Source organism: Pseudonaja textilis, chromosome 2 (assembly GCF_049901715.1).
Source record: "Pseudonaja textilis isolate UNSWEBS1 chromosome 2, rPseTex1.2, whole genome shotgun sequence".
NCBI lineage: Eukaryota > Metazoa > Chordata > Lepidosauria > Squamata > Elapidae > Pseudonaja > Pseudonaja textilis.
Window position 1 is genome coordinate 104,345,131 of NC_141991.1, and position 17,741 is coordinate 104,362,871.

Sequence of the window (17,741 nt, forward strand, 5' to 3'; positions counted from 1 at the left end):
AATATTGTTTTATAGATGGTTTATGGAGATATTAATAGGTTTCTTTTTATGAAAAAATGGTATTTGATAGAGGATTGGAATGGAGTGATTTCCCCACAGAGGATAGCACTTGAGATGGACAATTTAGGGTTGGTTGAGGCAGAAAAACGGCATTTCAAGAAAATATATCTATTTTTCAGAATTATGTTGGTTTTTCTCAAGAAAAGATTTGATTTGGATTTCAAAGGACTTGGCCACAAAGGTTTCTGGAGTAGAGATATTATCAAAGACCTTTTACATAAACTTTAGTCATAAACTTTAGCTCATGAAAATATTGTCATCGGACTTGATTTGTTTTAATTTCTTCTTTGTCCCATCACCTTAGTGTCTTTTGTTAATCCATAGGAAAAAAATATCTAGGTCACTCTTCTGGTTTGTCATTTGTAATTCCCCTTTAAATTTTAAAACTTCAGCCAATTTCTTCTATTGGCCCAGTTCAGTGAAACAGCATTTCCTAAATCATTCTCTTGACCTGTCTATTTTCAATACCATCTCTACCTTGTCATATTAAATTTCTTCTACATCTGATATTTGTTGGAGTAACATCTTTTGGACATAACCCATTGATAGAAACAGATATCATTACTGACATTGTTGATAATATGGCCACTATTTTATGATTCCATTCATCAAAAGCTATTTTCAGTATGTTATGTTTTCTACAAACCAAAACAGGAACTATTTCCCACATGAAGCTGAATGTCCTTTATAATTCATTCCATCTCTTCCTACTGGCTATTATGGGCCCTCTTTTCTCTCCCCCCAAATATAGCCAATATAAAAGTCCCACACCCTCTTTTTTTTTTTTAACCACATTTACTTTGGACAGTGAGGAGAGAAAACGAAGAAAAATCTACCCTCACCCAAAGTAGCAAAGCCATCTCTGAAAGCAGCTAGGAAGCAATGGGGCAATGGTCCCAGTGCTTTACAATTGCTTTCCTACAAGAGGGGAAAGAGATCCAAGACATCAGAAGATGTCAAGGTGGATGTTTTCAGCAAGAGGGCATTGCTCATTATGCAGGTGAAGAGAAAAACAACAACAATTCTGTCTTTTCTGCGTTTGCTCTGGAGCCCCAGCCCAGCTGATGGACTTTTGAAGTACATTGCCTCAATGTGCGGAGACTACTGGAATGTGGTGGGGACATGTAAGAGTTGTTATATTCATGCTGGTGGTGGTAGATGGTGGAAGATGGATTTCTGCCTTACCTTTGCTAATCTGAGATTCTTGTAGTCTCTTCAAACATTCATCTTTATATTCAAGCCATTTAGATTTGGTTAGCTCAAAATTTCCTTTGACCTGTAAGTAAAGAAAACATATTTAGCTTCTGACAGGATCCTGTCAATTGCCTGTTAAGTGAAGTTTCTAATACTCACAACCACCTTCAGTTGTCCACTCTGCTATTGTGCAAAGATTTACCCTGCAACCTTTGAACAATGAAGTAAGCAGGACATGTTAATTGCCAGCTGCCAAATTTTTGACACATACTGTAGGCTTTTCATATTCCATTAAATCCTGTGGCAGCTTAGCAAAATGGCAGACTTTTAACATCTGACATGAGGCAGAATGTTACAATATGACAGTCTGAGGCAGCTGTAGTAGAGTGGCTAAGTTTAAATGAGTCAGTGTCCTCAGATTTGGACAGTTCAAACATGCCTCTCTCTCTCTCTCTGCTGTCCAATGTGGTTTGATATGACACATTGTCAATACTGTTGGTCAGGCAGCTCAAAAGATTAAACTTCTGTTGCTCCCTCTGTATTTTCCTCTTATGTCTCTTTGATATACCAGCAATGTCACTTCATCTTAACCTTTCTTCAAGGGACTTGTTGCACACCATCAATGAGAGCTGGGGTGACAAACTTGCTTCTTGTTTTGTTCTGTGGTCAGTTGGATGTTTGTGAGAAGCTCACAAGCAGGACTTGAAAGCACACTTCCTGCCCAGAAAATAGAACTATAGAGCCAAGCAGTCTTTGAAACCAGACAAGATTTCTGATGCTAAGTGGTTGAAAGGCAATCAGTCATGGTGACCACACTGCTTATGACAACCTACCTAGCAGTTCCCTTTGCCCTCATTAGTTGAATTTCACACAGACATGCATCCTGCATTCATGTGATCACTATTTGTGACCTTTTGCAGCCTTCCCCTTTGACTTTCTTTGTAAGAAACTGGCAACGAAGATCGGAAGTGCTGATCACATAACTCTGGGATGCTGCAACATAATAACTGCAAGCCAGTTGCTGAATACCTGAATCGCAATCGTATGGCCATAGGGACACTCTGACAGTCACAGCTATGAGGACTAGTCATTAGTGTCTCTCATTAAGTGCTATTGCAACTATGAGCAGTTGTTGAATGAGTGGATGTTAAATGAGGATTGCCTGTATTGATCAAATTCCAATCTGGTCATCCAGAGAGGGCCTGTTGAAATTTCCCTTCCCTAGTAAAGTCTGCATTGTGAGGCTGAGAAGACAAACCTTTCCTGCAACAGCCCTCACTTTATGGACTTTTCTGTCCCAGAAAGAATGTGCAGCTTGCTGCAGTTTCAGAAGCAGGTTAAAATAGTCTTATTTTCAAATGTGCTTTCAGACCCTGCCAATTGACTCTAGGAGGCCACCTTGAAGTTTAATGATTTGTTTAAATTTTTATTTTGATGTTCTGATTTATTGGTTTATTTATTTAGGCTTTCTTTTTGCTGATGTTGTAAGCCACCTAGAATCCTTTCAGAGAGAAATAGGCTATAATTACTAAAAAACAATAACTAAAATATATTCTACTATTTATATATTTATACAATGTGATAAGATGATTCTGTGGGGAAAAAGCAAACCAGAAATTAGGCAGGGAATCCAATCTAAACCACAATACACTACAGCAAAAATATACAGGTAGTTAAAATATAGACAGCACAAAACATCTTCAATATTACAATGGTTTGTGGCCCTCCGAAGCTCAATCCTTCTCAACAAAATTTTATTTCTTAGCATTTAATTCCTTTTGTTTGGTTTTCTTGGGTATCACATGAGCAGCATTGACACTGAGTTCATATGCAAGATCAGTACTGCAAACTACAGCTAATAGATGTGTGATTGGAGAACTTTAACTTGATCGATCAATCTCAATGTTATATTGTGAATAACCTGTCGGTGCCTATTGGCTTCAAATGGGCTTCCTTGTAGTTGTTTATGGTGGTTTGAAATGGCAAAAGTGCTTCTCTTTTCCAATATCTTGTACAGTTGAAAGTTGTTGAATAAATAATATATTAACAAAGGAAAGACACAAGAATTAATGTATGTTCAAGAGGAGACATTAGAATTAAATTTATTAACATCATACCGAACACTGAACATTTAGATGAAAACCATCAAGCTCAGGAATCCCATCAAATCGTTCTTGGGTATGTAATTTTCCCTTGTAAACTGCTTAATTTAAATGTTACTTTCTCATATCAAGCAAATGTTAAAAGTTGACAAAAATATTCCTAAAAAATCAAACTACTTTTTCAATTGTTTTACTTTTGCTGGAAAATAACAGTTTTGAATGGGTTTTTTAATTGATTATATTGCTATAATTATTATGTATTTACTAATATAGATAGATAGATAGATAGATAGATTATAATTTATATAAGTAAATAAGTGAATAAATTACATTTAAGCACTGTTATAAATTTACATTAAAGGTTAATTGTTTTTTAATGTTTAACTTTTAATTTAAACATCCTATTTAGTTTTTCTTTTCCTGTATTGCATAAAAAGTAAGTATGTATAAAATTCAACAGTAAAGTAACAAATAAGAAACATGTTGGAGATTACACTTGGTAAAACCGACATGAAGTGCTTGGAAGAGATGCTGTGATGGGTCTATAGCTACAAAGATCAAAATAGTGCAAACTCTATGGAAGTGAAAACTTTGAAGAAACAGATAGGAAGAGTATTGGTGCCTTTGAACTTTAAAGTTGGAGAAGACTCCTGAGAATACTATAGACATCCAGGAAAACAAACAAATGGTTCATCAAAAACAATCAACCCACAGTTTCTCACTCAAGCCACAAATAACCAAGCTTAAATTATCCTACTATGGACACATTATATCAGGAGATATAATGAAAAGGCACTAATACTGGGAAAGGAAAAAGGAAAGAGAAAAAGAGGATATCAAGCAGCAAGTTGTTGAATTCAGTTATTCTGGCAATGGATGCCCTCTTGGAAGATCTCAAGGACCAAATTGGAGGCATAGCATCATGGAGTGTAGGATTTGGCACAGACTTGATAGCAGTCATCATATAAAGCATAGGTATAGATAAAATATTGCACATCTATGAAACTCAAATTTCATTGAAATAATTAGGAAAACGCTCCTTAGGGTGGCAATAATAAAAAAAGGTTCAAGAAACACTGAACTAAGGAAATATGAATGCTCTCCTGGGCAGTGCATTGGCATTTCCAGGATGAGAAACTATTATATTTTTAAACCGACTTAAGTCTGAAAAGTAGACATGAAGATTAGTGGATACATAACATACAAACCAAGGCTCTAATTTTAAAACAGAATGAAGCGTAACATCAAATAGATTGATTTGAGGGACCATACTTATTTCTGATACTTCACTGTTTGTGCTGTTGACATGGAAAATGATTAAATCATGGTGTGACATAAATGTCCACTTAATAGAAAGAATGGAAACTGGTTGTTTATGACACAATATATAATCTGTGGTTTGTGACAGTAATGATTTTGCAGATGTGATGCTTGTAGTCAAAACTCCTCCATTTATGTTGTTTGTTGTCTGAGTCTGCCTGCTATAACCTCTGGTTTTAAACAACGGCATATGGATAAATGATCACTACAACCTTTGTCCCACTTCGAGATTCAGAGAAAAGTGTTCTGCATACTTCCTCTATGCCTTGAGTGATTTTCTACATTCTTGATCATGTTTCTCAGTCACCATTCAAGTTTCAAATGTATTCCATGTTTGTCCCTTTTCTCATAAGGAAGGTATTTGAGCCCCCCATATAGTTTTCCAGCTTCATTATATCCAAATGTAGAAGTCTTGCTCTCTCACACTTTTCTCTCTCTCGGGGGCGGGGGGGGGGGGGCAATGCAGTGTTAGCTATTTGATTTTTATTGCCTTTCCTAATGATCTCCAGCACAGAATTTGCCTTTTTTAACAGTTGCTGCACATTGAGATGAGTCCAAGAGCTTCTTGATTTGTTACAGACATCTCTGATCTCAAGAGCATATATGTATAATAGGTATTTTTTACTCCAGTGTGCATTACTTTAAACTTGAATTGAATTTGCCATTTGACTACTCAACTAAATTCACCCAGTTTAAAGAAACTTTTCTAGAGTACCTCATAATTTTACCTTGTTTTTACTACCTGAATAATTGAGTATCATAAACAGACTTAGCCAGTCCATTGCCTACTACTTAAACTGAGATAATTTATGAATAAAGGATCAACCCAGATTTTTGACAGACTCCACTTCTTCTTTCCCTTTATTGAGAAAACTGGCCATTTACAAGCAGGCCATTGGGGGTCACAAACTGACCATTTTGAGAAGATGTCAAAACCTGCAAGTTGGCAGGAAGATATCAACATTAAAGCCTCTTGTCAACATGGCACTTTTCTGTTAATTAAGCAAGATTTCTCCTTCATCAGATTCTGGATTACACTGCTATTTATTTTAACAGATGGTTGTAGACATTTGTAATGTTATTTAAAGAGTATCATTAAAAGATAATGAATTTAGAATAAAAACCCAATATAACATCAATCCTGCATAAAAATACATGACTCCAAAAATTTAAAGTACCACAAAGCATACTGTACTGCGGGGACAAAAATTAGAAACTTTTGAAGCCTGGAAGAACAGAATAGTTTTGATCTGCCATTAAAAACAGACATGACCATCAATTTGATTTCATACATCATTGGAATTACTTCACAATATCAATATAGGAGCTAGAATTATCCACAGAAATTTGCATCCTATATTAACCAAAAATGAAAGATTAGTTGCTTCTTGACGGAGGCCCAAGTTTTCAAGTCAGCCTTCGGAACAGAAGCCAAAGCTTCTAAGCTGTCTTTAGTGACTGCCCATATAGAAAACCATTCCAGAGAAGAGCCATTTGTCACTTGGCTGAGTTAATGCTCTTGCCATTGTGTCAGTTGTTAGCAACTTGGCCAAAATCCCACATGCTGGCAAGAAATATGAGCAAATGCCTGCCTTTGCTTCAGCAAGACAGAAATCTCTGTTCCTCAACTGCCTGTGAAACTCTTTATGAGAATTACTGTTCTTTGAAAGTTGAAGCTGAAGCTCAAGTACTTTGGCCACCAAATGAGAAGAGAGGGCTAATCAGAAAAGCCCTTGATGTTGGGAGAGCCGAAAGGAGAAGGGGATGGCAGAGGATAAGATGGTGGGATGGTGCCATGGACGCAATGAACAAGAATTTCATCAAACTCGAAAAGGTAATTAAAAAACTTTATGGACATCTATTAGAATTTAAATTGGAGGAGGAGCAAGTTGAAGAAATGATGATTGCCTGAGGGAAAAATTTTGGACATGGGATTGATTTGGAAAAATGGCAAAAATTGTGGTCTCAAAATTATAAAATGATAATGTCAACTGCATATAAAGAAAATTTGTATAAGATGTTTTACATGTGGCACTTAGCACCGATGAGACTTGTGAGAATGTTTAAGAATAAATTGGATAAATGCTGGAAATGTCATCAGATACCTGGTTCATATTACCATATGTGGTGGACATGTTCAGATGCAAAGAAATATTGGACTAAAATCCACACATGGACTGTGCTGAAATGAGTAAACTGACATTTGAAATTAGAGAACAAGAAGATAAGAAATTTTATATGATATGGGATTTGTTTTATCAATGGTTGGATAGAAAGGCATGGTATAATATAATAGAGTAGATAATTTTGTGATAGAAATCTAACAGATTGATATAAAACATAATGTAGATGTATCCCACTGGTTGAAAGTATAACATAAATTTTAAGATAAAACTTGGAACATCTCGTATAAGACGATGGAATAAATAGTTTCATCATGGATGATTAATAACTGATAAATATATAAACATATGTTAGTTTGACAATGTGAAGACTGATATAAATTGTGAGTAAATGACTACAAAAGTATAGCACAAAAGATACGTAACCAACTGACACACTGTATGTATATAAAATGGAAGATGGAGATGTTTGTGTTTAAAAATAAAAAAAACTTTATTTAGAAAAAAAATTTCATCAAACTCCAGGAGACAGTGGAAGACAGAGGAGCCTGGAGTGCTATGGTCCATGGGATCATGAAGAGTCGGGCATGACTTATCAACTCAATTACAACAAAAGTCACATCTCTTTCCCATTTTTTTCCCCTTGCAAACATTCTCCAAGCTTGTTATCATGAACTTCTCACCCCTTTGCTGCTATTTATGTTCATTTTTCTGACATCCCATCTGAGGGAGATGAAGGAGGCAGAAACATGTCTCTAGTCAAAGAAGGATTCCAGTCTCTTCTGCATCTCTTCTGGCTTATTATTAGTTGAAGATGATAAACAGGGTCAGTCAATGGATGGGATCCATTGTTCATCAACAGCAATTATGTAGGCGATGGTACACAATTATTTACATGAGCCGTGAGAAAGAAATCCTCCTCTAGAGGCTGGAGTCACTTGGATTCTTCCTACTCCTTCCGTTCTTCCTTCCCAATGTAAGCAATTACTAGAGTTTTGTTGGTCAATGAACCTTATCTTAGAGGAATGGAGGTTATGCATGTGCATTGCTGTGTGTGGTTTTTTTTAAAAAAAATGCACTTAACTTAAGGCACAATTTGGCTTTAAAATAAACAGTGGGGACCTTAAAAGGAAAACAAAAAATGCTGTTAGTCATGGACTTCAGCTTATTGCACATGCTATGTTATGTTCATCAGTCATTTGTAGTTTTTTTTCCCCCTTCACCAACGGCTTTTGATTTATTTATTTTTTCAAAATGTAACAGTGGCAGTTTCAGTTCAGAGCAAATACCCTGCTTAGAAGCGTGGACTTTTAGCTCTTTTCTCTGCTGGTCAACTTGCCCAAAGTATTCCCCACATCATGCCCTCAGTTGCTTTTCCTTTATGCAGGTGTGTGCAGGGACCCTTTAAGGCGGTCTCCTGATAAATAAATTTATTTGTTTTCAATCAAGGGAAAAAAATTAAAATTATTGAAGCTATCTTTAAGAGGCTCTATTTATACAGCACACCGAACCAGAAGACACCATCCTCAAGTAGCCCAAGATGTTATTCAACTCTAATCTGTGTGGTTGGTTTATGACTCAGTCCCAGGAAGCTATGGTCAACTATGGCTATGTTAACGCAGCCACCAGGTTGCTGAATTTGCCTCTTGTTCTCTGAGGATGGGGCTGGTGAGTGGGGAAGAAAAGTGTGGTGATCTCATCTCCCAGCTCAGCCACAAACCAAAAGTTACAGGAGAAATTCCAGATGGCATTCTGGAACAATACGCCATGTTTGACTTAAGATTGTTTCTGTATTAGACAAACAAGGACCATCGGAATGGCAAACAAAAATATCAAGAAAAGTAAACTTTTCAATTTTCCTTAGATTAATAGATGCAATTGAGTAAAACAATTAGATAGAATAATCATACAGCCTTCCCTCTTCTCTTTTCAAGATCCTCCAACTTTGAACTTCATACAGAGACTCCCCCCCGCCCATTCAACAGCCTACATTCATTAAGCTTTACCAACTCAAGGTTATGGGGTAACTATGATCCTTGCATAAACCCTTAAATGGGGCCACACGTAACTGCTGGGAGCCTTCTGCTCCACTGAAAGGGGGAAGACCCAGTGTGCAAACTTTTGCAAATGTATATAAGCCTCCCTTAATAATCCAAGCAATGCAGATTGAACAGTTCTGCTTGCTTGTAGCTGTTCTATTCTTCTCCCATGCGCCTTTCTCAGGCTGTGTTCACCCAACATACAGACCCATGCATAATTGCACTGTATTATGGTGAATCGCCCAAGATGTTTTTTATTCATGTAATATGCTCGGTGTCGTATTCAAGCTAACCATGTCATCACCTATTTGTGCCATTATTTTTCTGTTTTCAGGGCTCCTTAAAGGGTACATGTACAAAAAGAATGGGGGGGGAGTGGATCTTCACTTGCAACACCATTCTTGCAATCTTGTAGTTTTGACCCACTCACACTGTGCATGCTCCTGATTCCTTTAATGGCCATTTAACTAGAATTCTTAGTGGATGTGCAAAGGGAAAACAGCTAGAATTCAGTACATTCCAACGTGTCAAAATAAACAGCATTGCTAAGATACAATTAAACTTAGTCTTATCCCACTTACAATGGTATAGCTGGACTAGTGCTGTTAGATAACAAATTCCCACCATTTAATTCCCAGTTAAATATAGATTATTGTTTTCCTGGGTTTTTTCTCTCACTCTGAAATATAAAAGATAGAGCAAATACTTCTACTGGACGAGCCTCTGCTCTCTGAACTTCATCCATAGCATCTCATTCAGACTGGAGTTTGACCTAAAGCATGTAAGAAGTAGATGAGCTTCTGCAGGTATTGATCACAGGTCTAGATGGGAGTCAATAAATTAAGACTAAATCCCAATGAGATACCACAATCACCAGATTTCCAGGAACTAAAGAGCTGCTATGATGCAGAGGTTAAGACATTGGTCTAGGATCAGAGAGACCCAGATTCATGTCCACACTTAATCATGAAAACATAGTCAATGACTTTGGATTCAAGTTGTATATCCAGGTTGTTTTTGTGGACATAAAATAAAGAGAGATCCCCACATAAGACATCTTGAGTGCGTAGAATAAAGTAGAATATAAATAAATTATACAACTGCTAACAGTAATGTTATCTCTCTGAAAGAGCAGTAACCAGGCTAGGAATACTCGTTTATTCATTTTTATCACTGGAATTTCAGGTAGTTCAAAACTGTTCAAACAGCTTGAGTTGGCTGTTCCAACTGTTCTTGAAAAGTCAATTAATTCTTATCTAGAACATTGATGGGGTATTTTCCTTAAAGGTAACCAAGAAGCTATAATAAGGCAGATTGAGATGACTACATTATTGAGCTGTTATGTTACACATTAAAGTAACCCAACTTTTTCTAGGTGTTCACTTGAGCCTGAAAAAAGGCTGCTGGTGCTGGCACCCCTTTAAGAATTGCCTTAGGTTTAATAAATCAGGTTTTTTTTTTCCACAAAGAACAGAAAGATGCGATGTGTTCCAAGCGCTTCTTCCAAATTATTTTCCAAGCACACACAATACTATAAATATTAGTCTGAAACAGTGCATAGATATGTTATAAATTTGTAAGGACTTCTGGAGTCTTCCAAAATGTTTTTAATCCAATCTTCTTGGCTAGGGCATCCTTTGAAGATGGGAGTTTATAATCTCAGAATTACTAGCCTGCATGCGAATTGCTAAATATTCTGGAAGCTTTAGTCCACATATCTGGAGGCGAAGAGTGGTTGAGGTAGGGTATCCTAATCCCAATCTCACAGAGAAAATGAAAAGAGAATACACTAATGAAAAGCAGCATGGAATGGAGGAAGGGGGTAACTTCATTATCCTACCTGTTGAAAACAATATGTTATATTGTTAACCCTAACCTAACTACAAGAATTTTTTTATTGCAGACTTCTATTTTTCATTGTCAGGCATTGATGTTTAGGTCTGTAGAAATATTTTAATTTGGAAATTTAATCTCAAGACAATTCAAATCAACTTTCTAAATTGAGTCAGAAGTCAAATGAAAGCAGATGCATCTGAATCACTTTCAAATATTTTGATTGTTTCTGCACATAAACTAAGTGCCTGAAAATTTGCCGCAAATCAATTCATTCTGACAAAGTGAATTCAGGATTTGACTCTAATTGTTTTTCCAAAGCAATTTAAATTGGCAAATTGAATTGGACTGGGTTAATTGAACCAATAATTCAAATGGGATTTTATATCATTTGAACATCCCTACTGATGGTTGAGCCTCAAATAAAATCTGACGATTCAGTCTTTTTGGATCTTATATCACAAAATGGTTCTGTGGGGTTAACCATGTTTGCTTTCCATTATTGTTCATTTAGTTTTGTACTGATTGGTCTTACTCAGAAATCTATATACATGGATTGCTCTATAAATAAATAAGTATCCTGCTGATTTGAAAGAGTTATGGTCTTGGGATAAAAATTTGTTTTAAAAAGAATGCTCTAGTAATTGGAACATAAAAAGATAACTATGCTAATATTATCAATAATTTCTTTCTGCATCTGGATCCTAGTATTTAGCTCCTACTAAAATAAAAAAGGAAACATTAGTTCTTTGAAGCTAGATGAAGAAATATATGCAGGATGGAAGAATCTAAATTTTGCCTACAGCTCAGTCCCAGTTTTAAACATCACGTCTACACAATAGCAGTGAATGCAAGCAATATGAATTCTTTTCTGAATAGGAAATGTGGCTTAGCAACAGCAGTCCCAATCATAGATGACAACCTGCCCCTCCCAAAAGGATTTTTGTTATCTTTTCTCAAAATGCATTAAAAAAAAACATTTTTCAGGCTTTTCTTTGAAGTCTTAAATGACTTATTCAAATAGGCTAAATAATCATCTGTTGTTTGGCATGTATTGCAAAAATGTAGCAATATGAGCATCAGTCTCAAAAAATCAGCCCAGCGCTAATGGTATCAAATTGAGTTGAGCTCTTCAAGGTATAGCTTTCATCCCATGAGGTGTGTATTAAGCCACTTTACTGCATAACTTGATCTGTGCTCTGTGTATCACAACACATAGGAACAAAGAAAGAATTGACTGGCACAATATCACAAGAGAACAGCAAAGCCTGAAATAAAACAAGGCCATTGCTACTTGGTGGTAGTAGCTGTTGCCAATGTAGCAATGCCAACAATAAAGTATTGCTGTGTAAAGACATCTTGGTTCTTGCTATGAAGGTGATGCCACATATCAAATTGGCCTGGCATGGCAGCCACTGTTTACCATACTTATGTTCACTTGTCAGGACAGAAATTCAGAGAACTACATCAAACCACCTTCAACAGATTGCCTTACTTTCAATCCACTGAGGTCTAATTAATACCATGTTTCAAGGAAGAAGGGAACTTTTACAATAAGCACTTTTCTAAACATGAGGAAGATGTTGCACCATCCACCCCAAAATCTTTTCTTTTAGGCATAGATCTGACTGCGATCCAGGCTTTCATATAAACTGAATTATCCATTCTAAGGGTGAAAAAGAAAAGCTTTTTAGACATTTAAAAATTAAATCAGAATGTTAAATCTGAATAAGTCAACACTTATAGAGGTGGATCAAGTCTTTAAGTAAAAGCATAGTTCTGGGAAAAAAGACAGTTACTGGATTAAAAAGAAGATTGTGAATTTATGCATTTTGGAAAGTCTGAACAAATGGCTGGATTATAAGGGACTCTGGAAGGGAATCACTGCATAGACTGTAGTTGTGAACCTGAAATATCAAATATTTGCATTCTAATTACTTATCTTTAGCAGTTATATAAAAGATTTGCATGGGTACTGTTGAAACAAACAAAAGGGAAATGAGCAGATAAATAACATTTAAGAAGCAGACCAGCTCAAATACATGAACTGTTATGGAAAAACTGAATCATATTGACTCTGATTGCAATTGACAAGAAAAGCCACAGCCAATTTGCAAAAACATCGGGGGATTATTAGGCAAGCCTTGCCCAATCATAAAAAAGTAACCATCTGCAAATTTCATACCGTTCCATTAAAGAAGCACTACTTGTGACTACATCCTACCAAGTGCAAATACTGAAAAATAAGTTCAGTAGAATTTCCATATTTGAAACTGATCATTCTGAAAGTGACATATTTTCTTACCTCTCTGAGTAGAAACAACATTGTGATTGCAAGGAATGATCCGAGACGGGTCCCATAGCATTGGATCATGGCGAAGAAGAGAAGGGCGAGTGTCCAGCTTAATCCAAAAAGATAAACTTCAAAAGTGATCTCTTCAAGCCTTCTTTGCTTGTGAGCGTTTTCAGATCTCTTCTTTTCTCAATAAAAAAATATAAAATGTGTATCACTATCGTATGGCACAGACTTTCTCCCACTTGAAATATTTCCTGGTTCTTTTAAAGGTAACAGATTACAAAATTGCTCCAACAACCTGCAGGCATCTTAGCATCAGACTTCCTTTGACTTCTTCTCTGAAAGAATGAAAGAGGGGAGGGAGAGGCTGGGGAGAGTTTACTGTAAACTTTAGAAGCACATTTATTTTTTGTGGTTTTCTCTTCTTGGCCAATGAGGAGTGAGAAAAGCATCAGACAGCACTCAGAGTTGGAAGTTTTGCTGGGATGGTCTCTGACTTTTGTCACCCAAGAGGCTGTCTCTCGAAAACAGTTGCTTAAAAGGTGGAAGAGTAAGTGAACAAGGGGAGGAGAGAAAGAGAGCCCGCCTCTTTCTGCAGGAATCTAACAGACCAGGGCTTGTCCTGGCCCCTTGCCAAGGCACAGGCATCTGAGCAATGTTCTTTAACTCTGTCCCCGAGGTGGCTAGTCAGGGACTTGAAATATGTTAGTAAAGGAAAGCAAGAGGAAATTATGTGGTGGGGGGGTTGCATCCCCTTGGGCTGAAGGAGTAGCAGGGGTGTCCAACTTTGGCAACTTTTAAGACTTGTAGGTTTCAACTCCTAGGATTCCCAGTCAGTCATTCTGAAAGTTGAAGACCACAAGTCTTAAGGCTGGACTGGACACCTGGAATAGAACATAGGATTATATTTAATTGACTTGTGTGTGTTATGATCAGATCGATAAAGCAAGGGATTTTTTTTTCCCCCTCTTCCATGCCCTGGCAATATTTGCTTATTTACATCACACAGATTCTGTAAAGTAACAAACAAGAAAAGGATTTGGAGTCATAATAGTTCACACAACATGAGCTGAATACTACAATATATATGGCTGACTCTATCAACAAAGAGGGCCATCCATCCATATTGTAGCATTGAACTCAGGTTGTGTTAATCAACAAGATCCCAACTCCTTTGTAGACAGAGAGACAAGATTTACGAAGTGTAAGTCTTAAGCCTCACCCAGTAATAGCACCTAGCCAAGTTTGGCTGATTGTAAAAACGAAGTCAATTTAACCCTGGTCAGGCCTTGGAGGGCAGGCAACTTGAAATTAGAGAGCTGTTGGTTAGATTTTGATCTTGACTTGAGAACATAGTAATTTTTACAGCATTTCATTTAGACACAAGAGTATACTGTCCCTTAATGCATAGCCCAGGCTCTAAATTCCTTACAGCACCTGGAGGACTAGAAACCCTGTTGCAGGCCAAAAGTGAAAGACTTGCTAAGGAAGCTCAAAGCAATACATTAATTCATTGCTTTTATTTGAGATTGAATCCAAGCACTCTCGTGATAGAGAACATGATATTAATTTACCTCCAAGACATTCCAGAATTCATTGGAAGAAACTTCAACATTTGCAACTCACATGGATCTGCATAACAGAATAACAGAGTTAGAAGGGACCTTGGAGGTCTTCTAGTCCAACCCCTTGCTCAAGAGGAGACCCTATACATTTCAGACAGATGGTTGTCCAGTCTCTTCTTAAAAGTCTCCAGTGATGAGCTCCAACAACCTCTGAGGGCAAGTCTTTCCACTGGTTTATTGTTCTCACTTGGTATAGTGAAAACTAGCCTTAAGCTTAGTGAGGATGCAGAAGTGGAGAAAGTCCTGCAGAGAATTCAAGATCATTTATTAGTTTTCCATATAATTGTAGCAAGACTAAAAGAAGTTGTGCTCCAGTACAGGTGTCATAGCTTTAATTTTTTGCTCCAAAAGATGGCGGAAATAATTAGGAGCTACTTTAGCATTGATTTTGATTAATTAAGCTGAATTAGTTGAAAATAGAGATTGAGTGGCAAATCAGGAGAAACAAATTCATCAAATTCTTCAAATAAAAAAGAATAGGAACAAAGGAGTCAGCAAAGACATTTCAGTAAAGTTGGAATGATAGTTGAATTTCTAAGGTGGAATTTCTTGAATCTGTTCAAATATCCTATCACTATCAGCTCACAAGCAAGACCCCAATGGCTGATGTTTACATGAGTTGAAATCTGACACATCTGGATGGCAGCATGTTGAGGAACCCTACTAAGTTTGTCTTGTTTCTCTTCTTTCCTGCTTGATATTGTACAACCTACTGTGCCTCTAGAACAATTAATTTTTCAAAATCGAACGACAGCTTTAAAATATTGAATGGATGTATTTCCCCCACCACCAGCTATGTAGGTAGCATTGCTTACATTTAAAATATGCAGACTAGCTTGGGAAGTCAATGGTAAGATCACAATTATACAATATGTGATGTTTCATACAACTGCAGGCTTGGTGAATATCCTTCAGATACTGTTAGGTTAAAAATGCTATCACCTCTATCTGGTGGCCATACCTGTGTTCTGTACCTGAATATTTACAGGATATCCTCTTGCATTTTTCCTGGTTCACAATTTAATCCTTAAAATACCTACTTTAAGTAATTCTCACTGAATTTAGTTTTTGTGTGTGTGTGTGTATTCAGTAGTAACTAGATCTGTTTAGTAGCAGATCTTAGTAGCAAGAATAGAGAACCTCCAGTCCACTGGTCAAACCTGGAGAACTAGACTATACCACCCAGTCTGTGGGATATCAGACCAGCCCTTCTCCACCATTTCTACTCACTTCTCAGCCATGAAGTACTGATTTCAAGAGAATTGCAGTGCCCTGAAGTAGGACCTCCCCATGCTTTCTTGAAGGGAAAGGGAGGGAAACAAAAGGGGGGCAGCTCTTTGTGAGCCAGTATTTCACCTTCCCAAAATGGAGCACTTTTGACCTTTAGTTTCCCATCGTTTTGAGAAAGGAACGAGGCACTTTGCCTACATTTTAAGGGCTGCATCCTTCACTTGATTCAAACTATACATTGGGTGAAGGGAATCTGAGACAGCATTCACTATGGGCTATAAAGGCAATCTCTGAAAGGCAAATCTGGAACAAGTAAACACCTGTACTTCCTACACTCTGGATAATTTCAGGAGGGTTCAGTGTGTATCCAAGCAACTCACTCTCCTTAGAAAGAAGTAAATGGAGACAGGTCATGTTTTATGATGATACAAAGTTAATTTACGTATATATACACAACAGGCTGCAACACCTAGCCAGCCTTGAACCTCTCAAAGAAAGTCAATACCAAACCACTTCTGTTCTGTTGCCAAGAAAAACAAATGAATGTGTCGCCAGGAATCAAACTCAACAAGGAGTCTTTATCTTACTGTTGCCAGTCGAATGAAAAATGAAGGCTGATTACATATATAGTACAACAAATAACCGTTTCCTCCAGATTTCTAAGAGTATCCTACAGAGAACAAATTCAGCCTTGTGGGTCATTTTCAGATCCAGCCCTATATATTTTCCTACTACACACGTAAAGAGTTTGCTTGATCCTTTAGCTTGTTTGATAGAGGAAATATTTCTATCCATCACCTGCATTTCTTAGGCTCTTCTAGCTCCTATATTTCTGACTATGACTTGTCTTTCTTGATGTTAATAAGTCTCTCTCAGGAGATACAGTAATCAACAACGACTGCCTTTACAGAAATCTTAGGGGGCAAGTTGATCTGAGGCACAGGTGCCAAACTCGTAGTGTCACGTTGCCGTACGTGATGTATTACAACATTTTTTCCCTTCATGGAGCTGGGGTAGGTGTGGCCTGCGTGTGACACCTCCAGCCCTTGGCCCACCAGTTTGACACACTTGATCTGAGGGATCAATTTGATCAGCCCTACTTACTCAAACAGTTCTTTTATCTGGCCCCAATGATGACTGAGGGTGGGGAGGGGGGAAATGTAACTGAATTAAAAAAGCACCTAAGGAAAACAGTATCTTAATGAGTCTATATTAAGGACAAGACCATGAACAAGTTTTATGCACTGGAAAGAATGGAAGGGGAATAGAAAAAGAGACTTATGTGACACCACTGGGCATTTTATAATTATAAAAAGTCATAGGAAAAAAAGCAAAGTACCAGCATAACATGAATTGCAATTAGCTAGAGTTCTCCGCATCAGGTAACAGAATTTTTAAAGGCACACTAGAGAAGGATGAAAAAAAATGTGCCAAGAAGTTGCATCAGGTATATAGGCACTCTATCCTCCAGTATACCAGGTTTTAGTTAATCAAGTGTAGTGTAATGGCAACCTATTTATGCCAGCACGTAGACACAAAAGTATCCTCTGTGCTAAAGTCATACGGTACTTGAGTTCAGACATTGCACGAAGCTGCCGTTTGTTTTAAGAATGTTTGGCTGAATAATCCACAGAAGCCTTGTTCATATATCACGTGCAGTGCAAACTACGTTATGGCTAGGGCAGTGGATGATCCTTGGCTATAAATTTGGACCCTCAGCAAGACTGGAATTTTTAGCTTCTGAGTTTATGTAAACTCTAACATGGTTTATTTGATTCTGTCTTAGCATGCATTATTTGCGAATACGAGCAGTTATTGATTATAATTTTGCCTTAGAGTTGTATATGAATGAAGTGATTATGGTTTGCTAAAACAACTTATGACTTAGCATGATATAATAGCTGACCAGCTAAATTTGG

At 37.2% G+C, this 17,741-nt stretch overlaps 1 protein-coding gene across 1 annotated transcript in view; it reads right to left on the reverse strand.

Moving 5' to 3' along the window:
* GLP2R (glucagon like peptide 2 receptor) overlaps positions 1-13,490 on the reverse strand; it is a 37,122-nt gene extending 23,632 nt beyond the window's left edge. The window contains exons 1-2 of the mRNA XM_026702096.2: positions 12,977-13,490; positions 1,246-1,336 (exon numbers count right to left, since the gene is read on the reverse strand). Coding sequence (XP_026557881.1) covers positions 1,246-1,336; positions 12,977-13,045 — 160 coding nt within the window. The 5' untranslated portion in view covers positions 13,046-13,490. The remainder of the gene's footprint in view (positions 1-1,245; positions 1,337-12,976) is intronic.
* Positions 13,491-17,741: the final 4,251 nt, after the last annotated feature.